We start from the raw sequence: 13,103 nt of genomic DNA, 5'->3' as shown, positions 1-13,103 counted from the left end.
TGAAACTTTTGAGCTAGTGCCCTTATCCACAAGAGAAATTAGTCCTGTACTGACCTGGGCTGGAAGACCATTCTGAGAGGAAGAAGCCATTACTCCTTAAAAGCCAGATTACAGTTTGCAAAAGCAACCAGCAACAACGATGTTTATGTTTGGAGATGAGTCCCGTGATCTTACGAAACAAAAACGAAAGTGTTCGACCATAATGACCCTTGTTACATTTTGAGGAAAAAAGGAGAAGCTTGGAAAGTCAAGTTCACCATCCTATGGCACCACATGATGGCAGCATTATGTTGTGCCTGTGTTTTTCCTGAAAGAGGATCTGGTGCACTTCACACAATAAATCACAAAAGGAAGAGAGAAAATACCCTTAATTCTTGACCCAAAACATAGTATTTAAAATGCAACTTGACTAAACACTCACAAAATGTCTACAAACTCTAATTATGAAGTAAATAAAAGAAAAATATGTCACTCACTACTCTGCAATGTAGCAAATAGCAATAATTCTTTGTAATCCAAAATGAGCTAAAATATTGAAACTGCAGAAAACAAGATTGTCTTTCTATGGAGTGTATGTAAATATCTGGTTTCAGCTGCATATTTCTCTATATGAGGACATTGTTATGAGGACACACACCTTCAAAATGTGACAAATTGAAGGTGTGTGTATCTGGGTCACGGTCTGGGTTTATTGCCCCCCGGCTGTTGTTGTAAATCACCTCTAAACTTACATCACCAGGCTTGGCCCAATCTGGGATATTATTATCTACATTTGGGACCGCAAAGTCCACCTGTTCTGTCCCTGGTAAGTGCTGACTCATGTCAAAAGAGAAGTGACGAGATGACGAAGAAGAGCAAGATGGAGACTGTACATGAGCAGCGGTTCTGAGCTGTAGCTTCAGACCTGCATGTGTAATTAGGCTGCATTTCTCTACCGCCTTACATACAGTACAGTACGCTTCCTGCCAAACATACACAAAAAAACGCATTGTCCGGAAAAATCAATACTTGTTAGCATCATTTAGTTGTTTTTGTGTATCTGAAGAGGCACTACAGTGAATAATAATGTGGTTTTTTTCTCTCTCTGCCGGTTTGTGTCGATGTCTCTGCAATGTGAGATAATGTGACATCAAATACCTTTCCGGTTTAGGTAAGGCCACAGTGAAACGTTTGTTCTCTTTCATGTGTCTTTGAAGTGAACAGCACCCGAAGATGTTTCTGTTTGAGCGGCCGCCAGATAAGAAGTTTGTTTTTGCTGCTCTCTACTCTCTATGTAGATACAAGTGATTCTGTACATGATTCACCTAGTGTTTTTGTTGTTTGATTATCATCGTCTGAGGAGAGCTGGACTCCATCTGACGGCCAGCCTGCCTTTCTGTTTGGACCATTTCAGGATCAAACCTATCTGTGCCTTGCAAAAATATTAATATCACATTGTAGTTTGCCATTTTTTGGTGAAATTACCAAAACAAAGTGGTACGTATAAAGTGGAAGGACAATGACAACGTCTTTTTATATACCGTATATACAGTACAGACCAAAAGTTTGGACACACCTTTTAATTCAATGAGTTTCCTTTATTTTCATGACTATTGACATTGTAGATTCACACTGAAGGCATCAAAACTATGAATAACACATGTGGAAATATGCACTAAACAAAAAAGTGTAAAACAACTGAAAATACCCCTTATATTCTAGTTTCTTCAAAGTAGCAACCTTTTGCTGTGATTACTGCTTTCCACACACTCTGCATTTTCTTGATGAGCTTCAACAGGTAGTCACCTGAAATGGTTTTCACTTCATAGGTGTGCCCTGTCAGGTTAATAAGTGGGATTTCTTGCCTTATAAATAGTCATGAAAATAAAGAAACCCCATTGAATTAGAAGGTGTGTCCAAACTTTTGGTCTGTACTGTATAAAAAAAAAGTTTGCTGAAAAGTGTGGCATGATTTTGTGTTTAGTCCCGCTACGGATAAAGCCTGACTAGCTTTTCTGTCCCTGGCGAAAAGAACGCATTGCACCACGTTTTACGCTGTTGATTGTGTTTTCAGGCTAATATAGTGTTCGTACAGCAAAACATTCAATTTTGGTCCAGCCTCACTGGACAACCTTTCTTCCGAGATACTGCTTAAAAGTGCTGTTTGATGTTTATAAAAAACAGGACTAACAGTTGCCCAGTTGACAGAAAAGAGTCGCAACGGGTGTTCATGGATGTAGGTTTTAGACCAGATCTAAAAAGTCCAACATCCAACATCTAATCTCTACTTGTATGTAACTAGCTGTGCAAAATTTTATTTTGGTATATCAGAGTTTATATAAAAATAGTGAAAACAGGAGCACTTCCATTCATTTTATCATTATCTGCTACTTTGTGTTGGTGTATGACATAATACAATGTGAAACATTTTCACCTGTTTTGAAACCCATCTGCTCTCTCTGTGCTCCTTTTTCCCCCCAAAAGGAGAAAACTAACAGACAAAAACAGCATCAGTGCCTAATTTAAAAATGTCCTGCTTTTGCTGTAGGAAAGTCACCAAACATATTCCGAGCCCAATTCAACCGTCCCTATCGCTAGAGGGGCCGATAACGACGGCAGCAGAGGAGCCAGAGTTTGATCCAAAACAGAATCTGAGTCGCTGAATGGATCTTTGATGCTCGCACAATAGATTTCTATTCACCGAGGAGAATAAAACTGAAGATGACTGAAGGTATGAGATTGTGCTATATAGGATTTCAGACATTTTCGACAGTAGCAGATCACAGATTTCTACGGCCGAACTGGTGAAAATGCAGCATGTGAGCACTCCTGTGATCGTCTTAGTTTTTGTAATAAACTGAGCCAGTGATTTCTGTGTTAGAGGTCTGGGATGAAAGTGATTCGCTGTCACGCTTGGATGCCAGGTTATCACACACCTTCCTGCTCCACAATCCCATTCAATCTCTTTCTCTCATTTTCACTGCTGCGAGCCTATTTTACCATGTCGGGGAGCTGCTTTCCATTTCTTGCTACACCACTGAGAACCAGATTCAAGGTTAATTCGGCTCATTAAGCTGGTAAAAGTGACTCTTTGTAAAGTAGTTCTGTGTTTCTTGTTCTGTTTTATTTGATTTTGTTTTCCTTTTGTGCTGTCTTTATCTGGGACACGCCCATAAAACCATATTTACCCAAGGAGGGTAAATTCCTCTCCAGCCTTTTGAGGTACATGTGGAAAAAAAGGCGACAACCGAGAAACTATTAAATCCATGGATCTTGAATGTAGCAGGGTGAACTTGAGCCACACATATTTTACATTTATTGTATTACTCTAGCTTTATTTGTCAACTTTATTTTTATCTTAAATGGGTGGAGCTAGCTGAATTTGCATTTTGAAACAGGGTCTAAAGTTAGCGTGCTATATCCATTCCAAAACCAGTTTGGACGTGTGTTTGGGAATCATTGACCAACTGGAACGTCCAATCCATGATCAGCTGTTGCAGATAATGTTAGTTCAGCTGAAGGCCCTCAGAATGATGCTACCACCACCATGTTGGACAGTTGGTAGAATCTCCTTGGGTTTAAAATCCTTAAACCTTCCTTTTTATCCCCAAACAGCTCAATCTTTGTCTTGTTTACCATAAAACTTTTCTCCAGAAGGTCTTTGCAATCGCACTCTGTCGCTGGGAGTGAAACAGAAAGTCACTGACACTGGGCATGTAAGGATAGTCCCCAAAATTTTTAATCCTGTTGAAGTCAAGACTATTTAAAAAAAAGAAACTAGTACACTTTTTCAGCAATTCTAAAAACCAGTTTTGATGCCTGCTTGAGATCATGATGTGCCAATATTTCAAACATCTAGCCGAAGTGAATTTGGAAATTGTCCAATTACAGAATCTTTTCCATAAACTTCGTCTAATGCGACCAGTAGTACTGGTGCTAAAAGAGGAATAGAGCATGATACAGCCACCACAGTGCTTAGCAGTTTGTAAGGCATTCTTTCCTTCTGAAAATACTTCCTATCGTTATGGACAAAAGCTAAATTTTACGCATGTGTCGTTCTTTAAAAGTGTAAACATTTCTTTTTTATCTGATGATGAGAGTCCACCCTGATTTTAAAAATGGTTTAAATTCATATAAAGCCCCCAAATTTATGTGTGCTTCTGATTGGAACTGTCTCCAGCTATCAATGGGGGAAATGCATCTTTAAAAAATCATGTCTTACCATTTGAGTTGGGTGAAACCTGCATGGATCCCCATTTAACTTTGAAATTTCTACATTATTCACTGCCTTACGAGACATTAATCTTACCTCCTTATGCAGCCAGGAATAAAACAAATTGTTGATTTGATCGTCATAAGTGCTTTTCCAACACATTTTACTTATCTCGCTCTTCTTTTCTCATATATGAAGGCTTTTAATTTGGGGATTTGTACCGTCAGCTATTAGAAAGCAAATGATTAAGCAGCTCACTGCTTCCTTTCTGGTTGTTTGCTGCAGTGTTAGCTTCTTTCACAGTCCCACATTTGGGTTTAAATGAGGAACTTTTCTCGTCTTTGTTTGAAGATAAATTGTTGAGTCTTTCTGAGCCTCGTAACTGCGTGACTTTTCTTTTCCCCTGCTAAAGTTAGTCATCTTCTTCCCGTGACTAACACAAGCCCAGTTAGTCCTTTGTGGTGTCGGCCAACAATGTCAGTGGACTCTGAGGTTTGTTATTCATTTTGCCATGTTAAATAGAAGCCCTGGTGGGACGAGCAATGAGCTTGTTCAGGCTTCAGACCCCCTGCGTGGCGTCTTCGTGTCATGCCAGCCTCTTCAAGCGCACTGGCCGTTCCTCTTAAGATTAGGCCACTGGGCCATGTAAGATCCTTTAGAAATTAGGCTTGTACGCCCAGCGGTGGCAGCTACGCAGATGCTTCAGTTTCCCTGGCCTTAATTGAAGGATTGTCACAAAATACATGTCACACTGTTCTGCATTATCCATTCGTTTCAGGATAAATTCAGGCTGTCAACCAGTTTGCTTCTTTTAACATCAGTCAAAGAAATTTTAGGGAGTTCTTTGCTGATTAACTTGATCCGTTTGATTTGTGGTGGACTTTACCAGTTTTTTTTTTTTTTTTTTTTTAAAGCCATACTGTCTTGTTAAAGGCTTGCAGAGATACTTTCAACCTTCAGAATTTTTTATATTTTTTTTATCTGATCCAGACAACGTCTTGAACTCCGTCCAGGTCTGCTTGATAAGATCTGACCATGACTCTGTTTGGCTGCTGCTTCTTTGAGACAGCCGTTGTGATTTCAATCCTCTGTTGATTTTTCTAACAGTCCTGATTTGTTTTGTTACACAATACAGATAAAACATGGAGAGCTAGGGGGACAGCACTGAGATACTGGTTTTGGTTGATACACCGAGCTAAAAGGAAAAATTCTAAAAAGAAGGAACCATGGACCGCACACTGTGCTACTTGTTGTACTTCCTTTGTTTTCAAAAGAAATGTTTATTATTTTTCATGGTGTATTCAACACTAATGTGTTGTGACTACTAGCAACATAACAACAATATATTTCTGCATGTTGTACTTTCAGATTCTGTAGAAACATTTTTACTAAATGTTATATAGTTAAGCATAAGGTTTATTGAGAAACAATGAGTCAAAAATTCGAGAAAACTGCGTTTTATGTGTGAGTCGGCCATATTGGATTTTGAGAAACCCCAAACCTTCCTGAGATTCCAATTTCTTGGGTTTTGTTTGTTTGCATAAACAAACAAAACCTCGTCATTCACCCCACCAGGTAGCGACAATGGATTTTCTTCTCTTTTTTTTTTTTTTAACATTTTTATGACTTGACGCTGCAAATGAAAAAGTCCAAATTGTTGTACTAATGTTTTAAAATGTACACTAGTAGAGTGGTGCTTGAAAAACAATGTCTACCGAGCTGCTACCCTTTAAAAAAACAAGTAGTAGTCTGCTACTAAAAGAAACTCTGTTTTTGAGAGATATTGCAACAGACTGAAAGCTCACCCAACAGATATTTGTTCTTAATCGATTTATACCACTTTTATGCTTCCCCGCATTTTTCTCCAGCTATGGTTCCCAAAGCTTCTGGAGTGTACCTTGAGCATCACCTCTAGCTGTTTACTGTCCTCAGCAACCATTGATTCAATCTTCATACATCTATGCTCTTACAGCTATTGCATGAATACAGTCTCCCAGAGCTTAAAGCTGCTACCTTTGAACGAAATAACTCTGACAAAATCAATATAGAGTGATGAAAGAAATCTTTGTAGTGTTTCTTTTTAAGTTCCTCACTATCATAAGTTCACAGTTTTTCAGTAACATTAGCTCTTCAGTTCTGAAAGTACTTAGAAATGTAATGGAAACCCAGCCTGTTCTCAGGATAACTAAGAACATCCATGACAGTCTGTAGCACAGTCAATAAATGTTTGGCAGCTTGGAGCAGGAGACTTGGCTCGGTTTGTAAAACGTGAGCTGCTCTCAGGCTCTGCGGGTGCAGATGATAATGTCTGAGGAAGTGGATCACAGTACTGGTTAAAAAGGTTTCATTTATACAACAGCTGTGTTAATTTCTTCACTAACTTACAAAAAGAAACCCCCAAAAGACACAATATAATGAAATAACAGCTTTTTAAACGTTTAAACTTTTTTAAACGTTTGAAAATGTAGGTTGAGATTTATTTGTTATCTAGGTAACAGTGAAAATTTTGTTTTGGGTGTTAAAACACCAAAGATCTGTCTGCTACTGGCAAATTAAGCTAGCCATCTACTGCCACCAAGTGGGCATTAGTGGATATAACAGTTAGTCATATTGCATACAGTCATTTGGGAATAAAAGTTCTTGTACATTAACAAAGTTAAAACAGAAATGTAGGTAATTATTTCTTAAAATGTAAGACCCTACATGAGCTATCACAAGTAAGTTAACTTAATATCTTAATAAGTTATATTTGTTAAACATACTGTTAAGACCAAAATTATTCATACGATGGATTATATCAGAATCTGCCCAGGGAGCTACAGATTCGTGTGATGGCATGGAGGTCTTCCAACCACAAAAGATGAATGTTATCAGTGGAAACTTTCAATTAAGCTCCTCAGCAGTTGATAAAGATTTTTTTCAACTGATTTCTCAGAAGAAAATAAATAATTTTCTTAAAATTTGATACTACTTTTACATTGTTTTATGTTTCATTTCTTATTAGAAGCAAACTTCTTGGTTAATCTCACATTTCTTGCCAATCTACTAAGAGTATGAATAATGTTGGGCTTCAAATTTTGGTTGAAAGTGGCTTATTTGTTAAAAAGAAGCAATAAGTTTAACATAAGTTTAAGTGCAACACTTAACCAAAACTAATTTAAGACTAAATATGCAAAATCTAGATGTATTTAGAAATGTAAACTACTTATAACACATGGACTTCTGCAAAGTACAGAGAAGTAGATCCAAAATATTTCACGGAGCAACATCTTTTATCCTTGAAACACATTTTGTGTGAAGCCCTTCCTCTCTTTTGTAGTACATTCTAACATTTCCTTTCCCCCTCTGTTGTCTTTGCAGTGTTCATCATGGCCACTGGTCTGCTGGTGTACCCTTTTGGCCTTAACTCCTCACTGGTCCGATCTTTCTGCGGAGACGCTGACATCTACTACGCCGGCGAGTGCCAGATCGGCTGGGGCTACATGCTGGCTATCGTTGGAGTCATGCTCACCGTCTTCTTGCCCTTTTTTGCCAAATATGCACCGAAGGAGCAGCTGTCCCCCACCCCATTGCCCACTCTGTTATAGTTCCGTCTTGTTTTTCCTCTTTTACTCTTGACCACTTTATATGTCCCGGGACATGATGTCCTAAGGAGACGCCTAGCAAAGTTCCTGGGAGAAGCTCTGCCCAGAGACAGCTGAGGCTGAACACAAACACGTACATAGAAAAAAAGATGCTGTCTTCCTGCTTCTGTAATGTTACGAACTCAAATTGAAGTCATTTAAAATTCTTTTTAAACAGTGAACTTTCTGTTTTGTTTTCATTGAATGAAAGCATATAACATTCCGAATGGAAGCATGATGCTCTGTGGTTTCAGCCACATCAATGTTTCAGTGCAAGTTTTTTTTTTTTACTAAGAAAGCTTGACGAAGAGGCAATAAGGACAGTTCAAGGATTTAAAGGAAATTGTACAGACAGAGGCATTTGAATCTTAAATGAGTTGTCTCTAAAATGAATCGATTGTAAATAAATCCATGGGAACTCTGAAGTGCTAAACAACTCTTTAAAATAAGAACTTTGATATTTGGAAGGTATTTTCTTTTGCCCTCTTCTCTTGGGACATGAATTAACCAGTGGGAGTCAAAACAACGTTCAGCTTTCAAAGACTGAGTTGAGTTCCTCACGCAAAGAAAAGGATCACAGTGGTCCACTGAATGGACAATTTAAAGATCAGCTTCCTGTCCTAAAAGGAAGTAAGTCATAACAGGTAGTTGTTTCCGAGGGGTGTTGTTATAAGATAAAGGAAAAAGACAAAAAAATAATAATAAAAATGTTGAACACGCTGCGTGTTTTTGTCACCCTCTTCCCCAGATTTGTTTGTGTGATGTGCTTGTTTTCTCTGCCTATGACACCCGATACTAAACTTTTATTCAGGAAAGAAAATGTTGCAAAATGCCAGGAGATGTAGGGATTGTGTCTAAAACTGCATGAAAAGATGGGCTTTGTTAATGGTAGAACAGCTGATCTAGATTTTCAATGTGATCTGACCAACTTGTGCCTTTTGACATTACAAAGACAAGTTTCATACAGTTATCAGGTATTGATCTCTCTCTGCTGAAAACTGAGGATTCCGTTGTGTCATGTGATGTGTTTTTTCTCTTCTATTTTTCCTCTCGGTGGTAAGGTGTTTTTATGTACTTCATGCAGTGTGTGATCATAGTTTGGAGAAATGCTGAAAAGAGAAAAGATGTATTTGAATCCTTGAGGATAATAGCCGCGTAGAAAGCGACACACTCGTTTTAAATTATCCCCTGAACTGCTTCTGCAAATGATTGAAAAGGTGAATCACTCAAACTGCTTCACGGAGCGGCTACAACGCTCAGCTAACATTAATTCTCTGAATCCATTTTTTTTTTTTTTACGAATTCAGTGAAAAGACTAGAGGAGGATTTTATATTTTTAAGCTGGCACACGATCAAAATGATGTGTGAAATATGATCCAGTTTCCGCTTTTGAAGTTCTGGTACAAAATATTCACAATTAACTTCCCGTTCACTGCCAATTTCTTCCAACCCAACCCCCATTTTCAGCGAGTGTTTAAGAAGATTCATATTCAGCTATTGATCAGAGTTTTACTAACAGACTAAACCTTAAAATAACTCCCAATTTGGGCTTCAGTACTGACATAAATTGAAAGATTAATGTGACTTTGTTGCCATATTTTAAAGCTAATGGGAACTAGAAATGTAAGTAGTGTACTGGACCTCATACTGTGCTTGACTGGGGTAACGACGTTGGACTTATTCCCTTATTTGTTGGACAATTATGTGTAAAGTCTCAGCACTGGTGAAAAAAAAAAGTGTTTTGTAGAGAAAGTATGTTGATTTTTTTTTTTTCATTGTGGAATTTGACTGTAAATAAACTAACTGTTGTTGATATCACTTTATTCCTAACTGCCCCATTTTTCAGTTTCAGATAACTGATTGGTTTTAGGTTTTAACCGAATTAATTTGTGTGTTGTTTTTGTGGCATTTCTTTGTAATAAAAAGAATTTCATAACTTCTAAAAACAGACGCTTTACTTTCCGTTATATTTGTTCACAGAAAAGTATAGAAACAGGAAAGGAGAACATGTAAATGTTAACACAATACAGGTATGGAAGCTGCAACCTTGAAGGGAAAATGACAAAAACAATAACAATATTTTTGTTAAAGCTACCTTTCTTTTTCAACAAACCAAGCATATAGAAATGTACTTATAAATCTCAAATGCTGACCGATGCCGCTGCACTGCTAAAACACACAGTCTTAATTAATCTTACTCTTACGTATTTTTGTCTAAAAACTACTAAACTGACTTACAAGTAACTTTTCAGCAATATGAAGGAGCTTGTTTTACGTTAATAATACCTTAATGTTGGTAAAATGGTACTAGTTCCACTGGAAGAAAAATATCTTAGGAGTGAAAAAAATCTGCCAGTCAAACTAATACTCTTATTTTAATCAATATTAAAAATAATTGCCTTAAAACAAGCTCCTATGTCTTGCTGAAAAGCTACTTGTAAGCTAGTTTCATCTTATTTCAAGTGTAGTAAGATATCTGCACAAGAAGCTGGACAAACAGTATTTTGTACCATTTTGTGCTCAAACTTCGCTGAGTGTCTTGACCAGCGCTCTCATTTCTGCATCCGACACTTTGACAGCTTCCAGAGCGTTCCTCTGCTCTGACGGCTGACCGGCTCGAACAGACACGCATATCAGGACGTCTCTGCTGCGGTCGTAGTTGCCGACGCAGCGATGGACCTGACCTCGAATGAGGCGCGGCAGCAGCTGCTCCTGACGGACATCAAATGGAGGAAAAAACAAAACAAAACGAAAAGCAAACAGTAAGGCTATTTCATTGTGCTGTTTATTATGTCTGAAGGTTTTAGAGTTTGATGTGATGGGAGAAGATGTTAAGATGTTATGTGAAATGAAAAGAAAATGATCAACTTTTCCAAATAAAAATCTGAAATCCAGGAATAAGTTGCTAAACACTAAACATTTGTATAACTACTAGACTGAGTTTTGTGCTCGTCACATGAACGGTTTTTAAAAAAGAGCAAGAGCTATGAATATATTTGCAAGCAAATGTATTTTTTTTACATCATTTGGTTCAAATAAATTGCACCACAACCGTCTTATTCAATGTGGCTTAACTAAATATATATTTGAACAGACACAATCTACTGTGACTCACTTGTTTACATTTGATTTCAAACTCACATTTTCATAGAAGACACACTGCAGCACATCCTTCCCGTCTCTCAGTAGAAAGCTCTTGGCTCCGTAGCGCCCCAGAGTGACTGCAGAGTCCAGAGTGGCTGTGGGGAAAAGTCACAACTTGTCTATTTAAAGTTGTTTAGAAATACCACAAATGAGCAGTAAGCAGAAGGAATTTCATATTCCCTAACCAAATATCTCGAATAAGTAAGGAATTTTATCTTTAAACTGGCTCCAGTGTCTCATTCCATTAATAACTGTGGTCAGGATCCTCAGGGAGTTTTCCATAGGCTGCTTCGCTGGAACACTTTCCTTCTGAAAACAGCAAAACAATCAAAATAGCGCACTGTATATGATTATTTTAAGAAAGTTACATGCGGAACATGTAACATTCTACCTCATTTTTGGTTGGTTTAGCTGTTGGAGGTTGATTCGAACTCTTTTTTGCAATAAAGTTTGATTTTTGATGCTCAAAGCTGTTAGTAAACTTCCAGGACTTGTTAGGTTGCTGTGCAGCTGGGGCAAGCAGCGCGCTGGGTGGAGGAGCTTCAGGAGGAGGAAGAGGTCTGGACTGATGGGAAAACTGACGTGCAGGGAAGGTTTGTTTGTTGGACGACTGCTGGGCCGTCTGAGAGAACCCTGCATGCTGTGCTGGCTTGCTTTGGGTGTTCTTGTTGCCATAGGGATGTTGAATTTGGCTATGTCTGGGACTAACACCGGAGCTCGAAACCCATTGTCCGGCTGGATTGCTGGACTGGGCCGTCATGGAGCTGAAGCAACACAATAATGATATTTTAGTAATTTAATTAAAGGTGGAAAAAAAAGAAGCAAGTTTCCTTATTTTGAATAAAACAAATTGCCTTTATTTGCTTGTCATAAGTTATTGCATTGAACATTCTGTGAACTATCCCACTTTTATTCAAACACTTGAACTGTTCACAACCACATGAGTTGTTGGGATTCTTTTCCTATGAACGCAATGCAGCTAAAAATATTTCTGAATATAGCATTAGCATAAAGCAGACTGTTTTATTTTACTTTGATTGTTGCTGTGTCATAAAAGTTTTCACAAGAGATTCTGATGGTCAGTGAGTCACTGAAAAGCACCTCTTAGTCTCAGCTTTGTATGGATGTGCTATGGGTGCATAGGTTCTCATTGTAGACGGTCCAGGAGCAGGTCTGTTGCCATACTGCTGGGGTTTAGCAGACTCTGGGACACCTTTTCTGTTCCACTGATGGCTTTGAGGACCACTAGGAGAAGAATCTGAGGCCTGGTAACATTCATACGTAGCTGAAAAGACACACAATTACATCCCAGGAGATTAAAAAAGTCCCAAAGATAGTCTGGTATTGTTAACATTTTCTGTGAATGTGTCGCCACCTAGTGACAGAAGCGTGACTACAGGCTTTAAGAGTGATTACCTGAGGGACCTACACTAGCAGCTGAACTGGTACTGGCCATGTATTCACTTGGGGAAAAGAAGTCATTTTCACCAGGAACAGATTTCAGAGGAATTCTGTTTCTCTTCCTCTGGTTAAAGAGTGACACAGGCAGGTAGCCTAACAGAGAAAGCAAAGAAAACACTTTTCTTTTTTTAACTTATTTTTACCAAAACAATTGGATTGGGGTGGAGGGAGTTGCTCTATTTTTTATTTTTTTCCAGAATAAGAAAGCAAACATAGAATACATGCAAGTAAAATTTGTTAAATGACATCTCTTCATATTTGACACAAACTTAAAAAAATATATAGGCTATAAATAAAAAAAGACGTTACATACAAACTATACTGGAACAATAACTACGACCATTTTTTTTTTCTTTTTAATGAAATATTTTTTAACAAACCTGTTGCTGGTCGGTCCAGCGGCTGTTCCTGTCTCCTCATGTTTGGTCACAAAATCCCGCAGTTCTTTCCGCTAGCGGATGCTGACAATATTAGCAGAACAAGAAGGAATATACAGCAAAAACTAATTTAAAGATAAATCTAGTGTGTGTTGGACATTACTCTTACAAACACAATGGGAAAAGTAACCAGTTACCCAGTTTTTAAGCTTTCTACAAGTTCATCAAAGATTTACTGTAACATTATTACCGTGAGCTATACGTTATGCTAGCAAATTGCATTGGCAAGATTGTTAAACTTAGAAA

The 13,103-nt window shown here is 38.0% G+C and overlaps 2 protein-coding genes across 2 annotated transcripts in view; one reads left to right on the top strand and one right to left on the bottom strand.

Annotated features, from left to right (window-relative positions):
• Positions 1-9,633, top strand: part of lhfpl7 (LHFPL tetraspan subfamily member 7) — a 131,237-nt gene extending 121,604 nt beyond the window's left edge. Inside the window, exon 3 of the mRNA XM_032577203.1 lies at positions 7,553-9,633. Within this exon, the coding sequence (XP_032433094.1) occupies positions 7,553-7,779 (227 nt within the window). The 3' untranslated portion in view covers positions 7,780-9,633. The remainder of the gene's footprint in view (positions 1-7,552) is intronic.
• spata22 (spermatogenesis associated 22) lies at positions 9,099-12,840 on the bottom strand. The gene is made up of 7 exons (XM_032577202.1): positions 12,801-12,840; positions 12,376-12,513; positions 12,061-12,244; positions 11,351-11,723; positions 11,145-11,268; positions 10,957-11,054; positions 9,099-10,527 (listed from the first exon to the last, which is right to left on the bottom strand). The coding sequence occupies exons 1-7, from the start codon at positions 12,838-12,840 to the stop codon at positions 10,336-10,338; spliced, it is 1,149 nt and encodes a 382-aa protein (XP_032433093.1). The 3' UTR covers positions 9,099-10,335.
• Between the last annotated feature and the right edge of the window lie 263 nt (positions 12,841-13,103).

Source organism: Xiphophorus hellerii, chromosome 11, assembly GCF_003331165.1.
Source record: "Xiphophorus hellerii strain 12219 chromosome 11, Xiphophorus_hellerii-4.1, whole genome shotgun sequence".
Lineage (NCBI taxonomy): Eukaryota > Metazoa > Chordata > Actinopteri > Cyprinodontiformes > Poeciliidae > Xiphophorus > Xiphophorus hellerii.
This window is presented reverse-complemented; position numbering and strand designations above follow the sequence as displayed.